Below are 12658 nucleotides of genomic sequence, written 5' to 3'. Positions count from 1 at the left end.
CTTAATCCGGACCATTTAGTCCTAATTAACATATTAAGGAAACCTGTGTGGGAGACAGTGGCGGTTCTCCAAGAAAGACACTCTGACCAAGTTCTTGCTGCTCCTAACCTCAGTCAAACTGCATTTTAAATGATATTTTGAGCCTACTGAATGTTATTCAAATGATGAAAAACAAACAAACAAACAAAAAAAAGTTATTTATTAATTTATTTTTCGAAGACAGAAAGAAAACGTGAGTAATAAATACAGAGAAACTGGAAAAAGCACGCGCTCAGATTTGTGCGTAAAAGGCGCACTGCGCAGAAACCAAACGAAACAAACTGTTTTTTTCCATCAATTGTGCTGCTTGTTTTAGCCTGCAGGTGACTAGCTCCAGAGGACCAGCAGGATGGGGAGAGCGCACGTCCTGCATGGAGTCAGGACTGCCACTGCAGCACTGGATCTCGCTCTCTTCCTTTCCTTCCACCTCAGCCGCTGGCGCTGCTCCAGCTGCAGCACGCTCCGAGCCTCCTCTCTTCTTACGCCGCTTGCCGCTCACTTTACAGCACCCCCCACCCCCTCTCAGTGAGGGGAGGGGAGGGGGTTCTCCGGGAGCTGAGAGAGGTGGAGCAGAGGTGGAGGAGGGATGATGGGAGGGAAGTCTGGGGCTAGAGGGGGTTCGACGGGAGCCCTTGGCCGCCTATTCGCCTTCCAGTTGCCTCCACACTATATAAACACTCATTGGTGCCTCTGGCTGGACGCACACACTCTTTGCACACACACACACGCGCATTGAGGGTGACTTGTATATGCAGCCAACAGAGAGAGAGAGAAGCGCTCCGAGAGACAGAAAGGTGCACAGAAAGGAGAGTGGACGGCAGAAGCAGAAAGAGCGCAGCAGCAGCAGCAAGACGGAGCATCTCTTGTGCATCACTGCAGCTTCACGGATCTTAAAACATCTCCAACTCCTCACAGAGGCTCGTAAACATTTTTGAAAAAAACATATTTTTAAGCTTTGGACCTGAATAACGCGATTTCTGGAAGAGTTTCTCCTTTAAAAGCAACTTTTTTCCATCCATTCCAGAAGTTTTTATAAAAGTTGAAACTTTTATTGACTCTAGGTTCGGCTTTACTTTTTTGCCCCCACGTGTCCTGGCCATTTTGCAATTATTTCCCTTCAGATTTCTAGACATTTTATTCTTTATAACTCTTATTTTTGAATTCAATAACTCCCATAAAAGACTAAAAATGAACTTTAAAACACCAGGAGCGTCCCCAGTCAGGTGTGATTCTAGTCTCAGAAGTTTAAATCATTAAATCAAACTAACTTTTGGTGGTTTAATTTGATTTTCCTGAAAGTTTTAGATAAAAGCGTCACCTGTTGCATCTCATCACCTCAGCTTTAGGCGAATTGCGCTCTGGAGACGCTAAAACGCCTCTTAAAGATTATTCTCAGAACATAATTCATATCATATCTTTACAGTTCATTCATTCTCAGAGCAAAATCCTACCGCTCTTAACTTCCAGGAGAGTTTGGTGTGCGTAAAAAGGCGCTGCGTTGTTTTTACGCACAAAAAAATCACCACCCATATCCACAATTTGTGTCCCAGACTTTTTAAAGCTCTCTTTAATCATCCCGCCCGTCATCCTCGTCATGCTGTTCGACAGCTTCGACCTGATCTCGGCTCTGGCCACACTGGCCGCCTGCCTGGTGTCCATGGCGCTGCTGGTCGCCGTCTCCCAGCAGCTCTGGCAGCTCCGGTGGACGGCCACCCGGGACAAGAACTGCAAGCTGCCAATGCCCAAGGGCTCCATGGGCTTCCCCTTCATCGGTGAGACCTGCCACTGGTTGGTACAGGTAAGAGGCATCATAAATTATTGATGGTTCTAGTGTCCCTATGGAGACAATTCCAATTTAATTGTTTAAATGCTCCTTATATATTATCAAATACACTTTGTAAGCATTTAATTGTTGTTCCTACACTTTCCATTTGGCCACATGTTGGGAAGTTATCAAGTCACTGATGAGTTAGTCTCCCGCAGGACAATCACAATATCTCAGTATTGATTTATTTGCAAATATTTCTTCCCCTTTTCAACTTTTCACTCTTGCAAATCAAAGATCTGTCTCTGTGATAAAATGTAAATTTGCTCTGATCAGCACCAGAGAAGTTAAAAGCAAGCATATCTGATGTGATCTGAGTTGGAGTCTATCCCCATCCTGCGCAGAGTTTCCCCAGACTTTTTGTCTCACAAACTTGATGGGTTTATATATTTATTGCTCCGCTGGTGGAGGAATCAGGTCACTTTCTTTAGTCCCTTATCTCAGAGCGGCGCGCGTCAGGGGGTCGAGCTGCAGTCAGCCTGATAAACGCATCGATCACATCAGATATGAAGGGAATCGGCTGCAATGGCAGGAATGTGATTGTTTATATGGAGATGGGGAGCAGAGAAGAGGTTTAAATTGGATGGAAAAGTGATTTCCATGCTTCGTGTTCACAGCTTGTTGCATGCTCCAAAAAAATCCCAAATGAGACATCTGATGCTCCGGGACCTTTAAACAGCCTGCAGCATCTCCCCACCCCAACTTAAAACCCACTCAAATTCACCTCCGCACCGCTCAGAGTAAACCAGAAGGAGAAATATGGATAAAAGAGATAAACAAGTTTGAGTAGAAGAATTGCATTAATAAAAATCACAGATAATGGTGTTGGAGGGGAGGAACATGATGAGCGAAGTTCATCAGGACGCGCGGAGGCACGTCGGCAGCGCGCGGAGGTTGAACTCGCAGTGCTCCTGTCGGTGAAACATCTGACATAGAGAGGGGGAGAGAGAGAGAGAGAGAGAGAGACGCGTTCCCGGAATGCAGTCGAGGACCACGGCCAAGTTTATGAAGAGGGGAGCAGAACGGAGGGGGCTTCTCTGTCAGTCTGATGGAGGAGGCTGAGGCTGTCTGCACTTATGAGCTCCAAATGTCTCCGAAAGCGCAGAAAAGTGTGGAAAAGTCCAGATTGTTGGCGGCGGCGCTGGTTCTCCTAAAGAGGCTGGGTCTGGAGGAGACTTGAGTGAAATTAGAGATCAGTACCGATCTGCCTTTTCCTGCACACTGCCCATTTTTCTATGTGGTGTAACCTGCCTACTGTTTTTTTTTTTTTTTTTTTGACATATAAAAATTGTGATTTCTTTGATTAAATTTGTAAATTTAGAATTCTGACTGATAAAAAAAAAAAAAACATGTTTCATACATCTAGAAAAAAAAGGTCAGATTTTATTTCTGCATCTGATCTGTTCATCACTGGTTAGACCTGATCAAGAAAAAGTTGCTAAGTTCCTTCTCTGTTATTTCTTTGCTGCATTGCTGTATATAAAGCTGAGGATGGTTTAGGATCTTATAAAGTTTAATTCAGCTGAAATTTCAATTTAGTTGGATTCAAGACAGAATGTGAAACCAAAGAGGACACTGCTGTCCTGAAACAACTCTAATGTTCAATTCATTGTAGTAGGTCTGGATCTTACTTTACCATCGTCTAACCCTTTCCACTAAGCAATTTACACAAAAACTGACTGATAGATGTTGGAGGTGATGGGACATCGATGATCTTCCTACCTTATTCCGATTTGGGGAACAGATCACGTAGAGCAGTTAGGTCAAAGAAATGAAAATACAGATGTGTTAAGTTAACGCTACAGATTTTTAGCCTGCTTATTAATATGCTTTTCAGATTGAAGACACCTTAGTTCAGTTCTCTACTTGTTGTTTTAACACAGGAGCACAATAGCTGCCTCCAACCCCCATTTTCTGTAGAATAATCATTACTTTCTGAGTAAACCCTTCTGAAATTGGAGTTATTTAAAAAGGGTAGATGACAACTTTGGCTAGCCTTTAACTTAAACCTGTTGTAACAACTAACCTGGAGTTGTGCTAAGTGAAGTTTCCTCAAGAATTAACTACTGTGGGCTAATAGCCTTTAAGCAAAACCTCACAATTAAACCAAAAAACAGACCTAAATAGGAGAAAACTCGAGTTTGGCACAGTTTTGTTTTACCATGATCCAAATGGCCAAATACAAAACTCATACAACACAACCCAACCAACCATTAACTAACCAATGACCCTTGGGAAATTAGTGGGTCATTTATTTGAATCTTGAACTGTCTTTAGGAGGATGGGTCCCCGGATGGTAAAGAGCATCAGTGCTGCGATTACTGGTAGCTATAGCGCGAACTGACAGAACTGACAAACACTCCTAGGCTTCAAAATGCTCTTGGAAAAACTGAGTGAAAGTCCAATTATCTGCAATTTAACCTGAATTTAAGGCTGTTTTGTGGTTGTCATAACTCAGACAATTGAGATTTTGTACAGGCATCTCACGATTCAAAATTTTTTCCTCTCAGACACCATTTAGACATAGTTTTTTTTTAGGCTAAATCTGGTCGGTCTGTTATAGTCTTGATTTAGTCCAAAAATCCTTGTTGAAAATTGGGCTGTGTTTGGTCGGTCTGAATTTGTCCCACTTTGGTCCAGTAATAGATGTGGAAAAGATGTTGCAAACCCAGTTTTCAACATCTTTTCGACGATCTGAAAATTAAAGCCTTTCACCTTTCACTTTTCAATCACAATGTCTCTTAAACCAATTTTTGCTTGGTGGGTATGTATACCTAAATCCATGTGAAAGACAGGTGAGTTTTATCATATTACTTGCATTAGACGAAGAAAGATTACGATTGGTCAAGAATGTTACTGATTGATTGTTTGTGGTGATGAATTGTCAGACAGATTTAGGGAGGAGTTTTACATACAAGTCAAAATGTCTGACTCATTAAAGCCTGTTACCATGTTCATGAAGTAAGGAACTACCTGGTAGATTATAATTTTTTGAGTTCTTAAGATTTAGAGCACATTTGCAGCTTTTTGCACATTGTAAATTCTAGATTCTAGAACTTACTAAACTCTAGAACTAGCTTCTAGAATCTAACTAGTTCCAGATTATTTTCAATTGCTGTTCCCTTCTTGGACACAACAGGTTTTGCTATGGAGCAAACTAGCCAGGCCTGATAAGTCAGGCAAGTACATGCATTAATGGCTTTTTACAAATCCGACAGCTGCGTCCTTCAAAGGCCAGCTTTTTTGGCTTATTACGTCATTACTTGGTGCTGTGGCTTCTTCGGATTCGAAGACTCCTTTGTATGCGGCCAACAGACGAAGCCTTCGTTTTTCTGGGTTGGTAGGAAAGATCCCCTGTATCGTTCATTGCGAGTCCAAGCAAGCTGGTTGCTCCGTTTTCAGAGGAAAAAGGCAAATAGCGGCCAACAGTGGTGAATATTGTAAGTGCAGTTTATTATAATACAAGTATGTGAATAATCTCAGTTTGAATTAAGGAAAATAGTTAATTTAGATGGTTATTGAGTCAAATACAATAATTGGTAATGTTTGTAGTTTGTAGTATACAGAACAGCAGTAAGAAGTTCGGCATCCATTCTTTGCCTTCTTTGTGAGTCAACTGTAACAGTTGCTTGGCAACAGAACGTACGCTGAGTGACAGTCGGAGAAGAGTGGATCTTTTTGAATCCATAGCTGAGCTCTTATTTTCATGGACTTTGATGGACCCTGTCCAGGTAGGCCAGGTTCAGCCGCATCGACCGAAATTGAACCCAGCCTTGGTAACCTTTGAAATATGGATCCTTGGTTTCGTTTGCAGAACTTGACTTTTAAGTACTTAAAAACTTAAAAAAATAAAAAATAAAAGGAGCTTTCTAGAAGTTTCATCTACTGACCCCTACTGTTTTTAAGAGGAATTGCAGTTATCCAAATGTGTTTTTTTTTTAATAACTTCACCCCCCGTGTTTTGACTGTGTACTCTTTTCTACAATTGTAGAGGCTAAGCTTTTACATCATTGTTTCACTACTGGCACAACAGACCCTATTGCCTCACATTAGATGTTTTCCTTATAACCATAAATATGCGAATGTTAAAATTTACAAATGAATGTTAAGTATCTTATTTAGATATAGTTTGGCTATGCTTGAGTTGCTATATGCGGTTGCAATTGCTAAGTTTGGCCACATGGTGGCAGCAGACAGGATTTTTCAAATAACTCTCGAATATTTTCGCTTATATGTTATCAAGCAACATTTTATTTGCCCTAAACCGTTTTTTTTTTTTCGGTTCAGGTTGGTCTTAAGCAAGACCTGGCTAGTACACCACACATACTGAGTGTTCCAAGAGGTATTTACTAGCTGTAACTGCTTGGTTTTTGTTGCTCTTGTCTGCCAAAAACAGCACTGTGGGTGAGTTAACAGAGAACAAAAATACTTCATTTGGGCAATAGGGAGCAAAACATTGAGGTAAAACTCACTATGAAGAATTACAGCAGGGTGTTTGTTTACATAAGTGAACAAGAGGCATCTCTGTAGAAGCACGTCGTGAGGCAACAGTAAAGCTTTTATTTCTTCTTTTTTCAATACAAATCGACTCGTTTGAGATTATTTTCTTTTCTCGATTCCTATCCTCACTTTGTTCTTCTGCTCTCTCAGCTGACGTCCCCTGGCACCTCATTCAGAACTCCAACATAAACACTTAGTGTCTAAATGTGTGTGCAAAGTGTATACACTTCGTATATTTTTACCTCAACACACACACAGCAACATATTTCTGTGGCCGATCCATTTTAAAGCAATCTACAGTTAGAAATAGTGATGTGGCCATTTTGCCAAGGATCTGTCTGCTCTCATTAGGAGCCGGAGCTTTCTGAATGGACGGTGCCAAGCAAGGAGAGCTATTGAGGGAGGACACACACAGTGCAGAGAATCACTTACCTACACTGGGTAGATTTATGCATAGAAAACAGCATGCAGAAATAACTACAATTTGGACCAATCCAGATGTGATGGCTTCAAATAAAACCCAATACCTATTTCTTTTTATGCAAATCAGATTTATTTATGTTGCTGCAAATTACAGCAGATGTCAACTAGAGGCCTTTTGGAAACAAAATATAAAACGTAGTTGGCACAAATTCAACTTCACTTTTGATTAAAAAAACAACAACAAAAAAACGATTTAAGTCTTAAGTTTAGAAATGTCCTGGACTCCATATTTGTTTGTGCTAGGATAAGCGTTAAAACAAGAACATAAGTTGTCATTTATTTAGTCCAGAAAAAAGTAAGGGTGTCTGATCAACATTCTTTTAAACAGCTAGATAGATGCTTGATAGATATCAAGCATGGCAGACAAAAGCATTTGAATATTAGTTGTTTAGGTAAACATTTTCTAAAGTGCCTCAAGTGTCCTCGTTGATTTTTCCCTTGCAATAGTATTTCAAGATGCATGAAAATAAAAAAAAGCTCAAACTTTGCTCAAAACATAATTCCTAAAGTTTGGTATTTTGGTTTTGTTGATGAAAGCACAACATTTTCTTTTTTAATCAGTAATGAAAAAAAAATTAAAAGCATTTTCTCTACCACTACTTATAAAAAGATTTAGAATAAAAAAAATCACTTGGAACATACCTAAAACAGTCCCTAATTAATAAATGCAAATTATCTTTTAAATAGTTATCTCCTGCTTCCACACGGTGTCACTAAAGTGCACAATTCTTGAAATGTTTTATGAAGGTAAAAATTTCATTAAAATTTTTAATTATAAAATAAAAAAAAAGTTTTTATCAAAACCAGTGCAAGACTTTTTTTTTTTTGAAGAGTCAGCAACATCCCAGTCACTCAGCTGTTGATAATATGAATGTGCTAAATGTTACCTGATTTATATTGGCGAACAATCACTCTGTTTATAATACTTCGTCATAGACCTTTGGAAGTAATCAGACATGGCAAATGTTTCTTTGGATGTGGCTTCCACAGTGTATCATCCGTCTGTCTGTCTGCCAGCCTGGCTTCCTGTCTGTCTGATTTACAGTGATGAAGTGTAAATTATGGTGGTCAGGTTAATAACCGCCCTGCAGACCAAACACCCTCATCACACAAAGCGATGACAGAGGCTCCTCTCACTTAGTTCTCTTTCCTAAAGCACCTGCCCTATCCTGTCTCCTGCTTCATCAGCTGTAAATTAAACATCAGGGAATAATTTCTCAAAAAATCACACATTTTGTTTTTTTTTGTTTAGATACTCTCAATGCCCTGATAATTGTATTTATCACTATTTAAAATCATGAAGCTTCTTAAAAATGAGTCCAAAATATAGTGCAAAACAGTCCAATGTAAAGTTATTTATATTTAGAATTTTGAATTAATTTAATGCATAATGAGCGAAAAATTTATATTTTTTAACTAGTCTTCAAATGGTTAAAAAAAAATAAAAAATTAAAGAACTATATTATTTAGATATTTACATGAACTAAATATCTTCAAAGTAAAAGCACAAATATTTTGAAAAATCAAATGTATGTTATTATATGGTGTGGTGTCAGATGTGGATCACTTCCGTGGGTGTTTTATAGCCGCAGACTCAATTTTTAATTTCCCTTTCTTAGCATATTGGCTAAAAGGAGTTTAAACAACAGCGGATGAAGAAATAATGACTAAACTTAAGGCGCATTTTAAAGTTTTTTTTAAAGCACAACAAACTTATAGCAAATGTATGTTTTAAAAATCTAAGCTTAAAAAACAGCAACAACAACAAAACTGCAGTTACTAAATCTTTATACTTAACTTATTAGTGATTGTATTGGTTATTTTCTGGCTGAGAAGCGTTAAAATGGACGTAGATCTACACCTGTGATGAACGAAGAGATGCCAAACCCTAAGAGTTACCGTAACATACATGTATTTAAGGAAAAATATTAATAGTTTTATTAGTTCAACAAGTAATTAAAACTTCAGTTAAGACATAGATTGTGTGAACAGTAAATGCCTTTGGATCATTCTCAAAATGGGTAAAAAATAAATGCTTTTGAAATGCTTTTAAATAATTTGGATGCTTACTGTATTATCATTGTATATAGAAATCGAAAGCATGCAACGCTGAAGGATTTGAACACATTTTAACCTAATTGGTAAAATAAATACAGTGGAAATGAGCAGGGTTTGCTTGAATCAGCCAGAACAAGTACGGGATCAAATTCCCTTGATTCAACAGTGAATGCATGAAATACCCAACCATTAGAACATCCTCTCCCATTCTTTAGAAAGCCACAGAGTAACTACAATATTGACAGAAACTATTAAAACCAAAAAAATCCTTTCAAAGCTGACTTCTTATGATCACTCCCTGTTCTGCGTTTTTTTTTTATTTTAGAGGCTTGTGCCTTTAAGCGTCTCAGACAGAGCGAGCATTGTGAGGCCCAGTGGCTTCATCTATAGTATTTTCCATTACTGTGGTGCAGCTCACTGTGTGCTGCATGACTGCGGTTATACACACTAATACCCAAGGCAGGAATCACATGAAGTCATGAAATATCCCATAGAATAATGCATGATGTTGCAGAAAACGCATTTTCTCTTATAGTCAAGAAAATGTGGAATTAGATTTATCTTTCAGGTCTAGAACAATATTTACAAAGAAAACTTTTGCAAACATGTCAGTATTTCCAGATGAGGCCCGGATCACATATTGGTAATGAGGTGCACTAAGGTTTAATAAAGTTAGAAAACAAAACAATCTGGACTTCCTACTTTCTCCATGCCTTAATATCTTTTTCATTGGTGGAAAGAGATTTTTCTACAGCTTTAGGAAGCAAATGGTAACGTAGGATTCCCCTATCTCACTTGTTGTAGCAGACTAGTTAACTCGCTAAAAAGAGTGGTCCACTTCAATCCGTGCTAGCGAAAAAGAAATTTGGCCGTCTGAGAATATTTGTAGCAGAAAACCTAAGAAAAACATAAAGCAACTCTACTACACTTTGGTTACAAATTAAATTTGAAAACATCCTGTTGATTATCAGCGGATTTCAAGTCAGATAGCCTTACAAAGTATGAATATTATAGGGGTTATAGATCTAACATCATAACTAACAAATGTTCATCATTATATTAAATTGTGGAAATTTGCGTTTTTCTTTTAAGTGAAAAACATCTATGTCTCAATTTTAGGGAAAGGTAAAAACAGTTTTTTTTTATTAACTGTTCCTTTTATAAGGATGGTAATAATAATAATACAATCTTTAGAGCTAATTTAAATAATTTTATTCAGAAAAACAGGACAGTGAATAAAGTCTAGAACATACATGGTATTATATTCACAAAAATGATGGTAATAGTCACCACAAAGGCCTCTTTTCTTCATCGTCTTGGTTCTATAATTTTAATCCTATCTTTCTTGTGTATATCCAGAATAACTGACCTTAAAAAGCAAAGACTGATCACTGCCCTCAAAATTCTTAGGGTTTGGAGAGTTGATGTTTCTCTGTTGATACGTTTTACTCTTTTTCAGGTGTTTTCTGCTTGAGTTTAAAGCCTGATCACGCTCTAAATACTTAGAAGGAACATAAACAGTTAATGTTTAGAGTTATGTCCAGAAATTACTGACAAATTTTGAATCTGGTAAAGCGTGCAATTTTGAAATAAGTGCAGGAATCCTGTACTGATGTCCTCCTGGAAGAGAACTCTAAGTTTCTAAGTTTAAGATACATAGTTCATTAAGCGGGCATGAAGGGGCGGCCCTTGGAGTGTTAACATTCAAGGCAGGAATCCTGAACCTCCTAGGGCTCTTCTTCGCCCGTTACATGAACTTTTAAGATATCCATCTTTCTTTTCTTTCAGTTTTCCTTAAATAGTGTTTAAAGATAATATAATATATATATATATATATATATAAAAAACAACATCTTTAAGAGTAGAAAAAGTTTTGTTGAAATTCAGTTTTATCGCTTTACCGTTATTTCCGCTGCCCTTGTTTTTACGTTCCTTCGAACTTTCCTTATGAATTCAGCGGTTTCTCCAACATGAGAAGGTTTCAGGTTTTTTGGTATATTTCCTTTCGCTTACTCAATCAGATTCAGTTTCTCCGTCTATCTCTTCTTCGCTGACGACTTTCTACTCCGCTCATCTATATTTTCATTCCAATTTTCTTCAACTTATCAGATATCTTAATCTAAATGTATCCAATGGAAGGTTGATTCATGTCAAAAACTTAAACTTTTCTTAAAATTTAAAACACCTCTCTCCCTCTCCTGGTCCAAGCGACCTCGCTGTCCTCCTCCTCCTCTTGTAGATTAGCGGGAGGTTCTGGCAGCAGCCCCCTCTGCCCCTTCTTTCACCCCGAGAACACACTGCTCCCTCCTTCAACACTCTTGTCCTGGGCCGACTATAGAGGCCACTGATAATCCCCCCTCTCCTCATCCAGTGAGTGTGTAGGTGTGTGAAAAGCTTAAAGGATAAAGTGGGTGTCTTTATGTTCTTTGGTCAACAAAACTACCACAAACGAGCGGAAGAAGACTCATGGTAGAGTTTTCCCACCAATTTGACTTTACCTCCATGTAGTTTGTTTTCATTAATTGTCGGTAGAACTGTTTCTAAAAGGTATTCAAGCAGAGGGTTATTCCACATGTAGAGATCCATAGAGAAAAAAAAATCTGAATTGTCCAGATTGTGTCAGTGGTTATAATCAGGTCAAAGGGCAGGCGGTTTTTCATGTTAACCGACCCAGCAAACCAGCGGCTCTAACAGGATTTCCACCTCTATCAGCTGAAGATTTACAATTCAGGTAGAATGCAGATGGATAGATGCATGGATGCATGGTGGGCGCATCACTAGATGGACAGATGGGTAGACAGACATAGCCATAATGAAGGAAGATTTATTGGTAAATAGAAAAATAGATGCAACAGAGCCAGAAGAGCAATTCAAACCAAAAACAGTAGAATTGGTTATAGACTTGCACCATCCTTAAAGTCATACCTCTCTAACTGGTCAAGAGACTTTTTGATTTCTTGTGACACCAAAAAGCCTTCTAAGACCAGACTTGAAAGCTCTTAGAAAATAGTCCAATCTTCACAACTAGGCTGTCAATGTTATTTTCTCAATCCCTTTATCAAATTGTTGTTTTTTTGGATTAACTGCCTTGGTATTTGATTTAGTCCACAGTCCCAGAGGTGGGTAAAATATGCTGGGTTGTCACTTGCCTGAGAAGGACTTTGGATTGTTTTGTTATCACATATTGGATAATGTTGTATTCTTGGAGAATGCACACATGGAGATTAAAAACAAAGACTGAACATTGCACTTTTTGGTCTTCTGCTTGTATTTGTAGTCTTTTAAATCTTTGTGTTTTGTCCATTCATCACTTTTGTCTTTAGTAGTTTTAAAAGTTTAACCCCAATTCTTTTGGTTCAGAAAGAAGCCATTTGTCTTAGGACATTTTTTACTCCACTTTCTATACCAACGTACATCCTATAATATCTCCTCGTAGTCTTCGGCAAGGAAGCATAGTGTTACCACACCGAAGCTAATAATGATGTTTGTTTAAACAGGCACCTTATTTCAACTGCAATAAACAGAAATTAATTAATCAGAAATTGGTGAGAAATTATGTTATGATGACATTAAAATGTGAGACGATGGAGTCAAGATAAAAATACCTACATAAACCTAAAGTTGCAACTTAGATGAATGGTTCTGAGGTTTATCTACAAAGAATTTGCTGCTAAATAAAGTCAACATTGCATTCCGTTTAAGGTGTATTATATGTTGACAGAAAAGCAATAAATTAAGGTTTTGCTGAAATTG

General features: G+C 38.1%; 1 protein-coding gene across 1 annotated transcript in view; it reads left to right on the top strand.

The window, feature by feature from the left end:
• The first annotated feature begins 734 nt into the window (after positions 1 to 734).
• LOC119784401 (cytochrome P450 26B1) overlaps positions 735 to 12658 on the top strand; it is a 39761-nt gene continuing 27837 nt past the window's right edge. Inside the window, exon 1 of the mRNA XM_038286434.1 lies at positions 735 to 1837. Coding sequence (XP_038142362.1) covers positions 1634 to 1837 — 204 coding nt within the window. The 5' untranslated portion in view covers positions 735 to 1633. The remainder of the gene's footprint in view (positions 1838 to 12658) is intronic.

The sequence above is a fragment of the Cyprinodon tularosa genome, unplaced genomic scaffold (genome assembly GCF_016077235.1).
Source record: "Cyprinodon tularosa strain WSP-4 unplaced genomic scaffold, ASM1607723v1 ctg225, whole genome shotgun sequence".
Classification (NCBI taxonomy): domain Eukaryota; kingdom Metazoa; phylum Chordata; class Actinopteri; order Cyprinodontiformes; family Cyprinodontidae; genus Cyprinodon; species Cyprinodon tularosa.
This window is presented reverse-complemented; position numbering and strand designations above follow the sequence as displayed.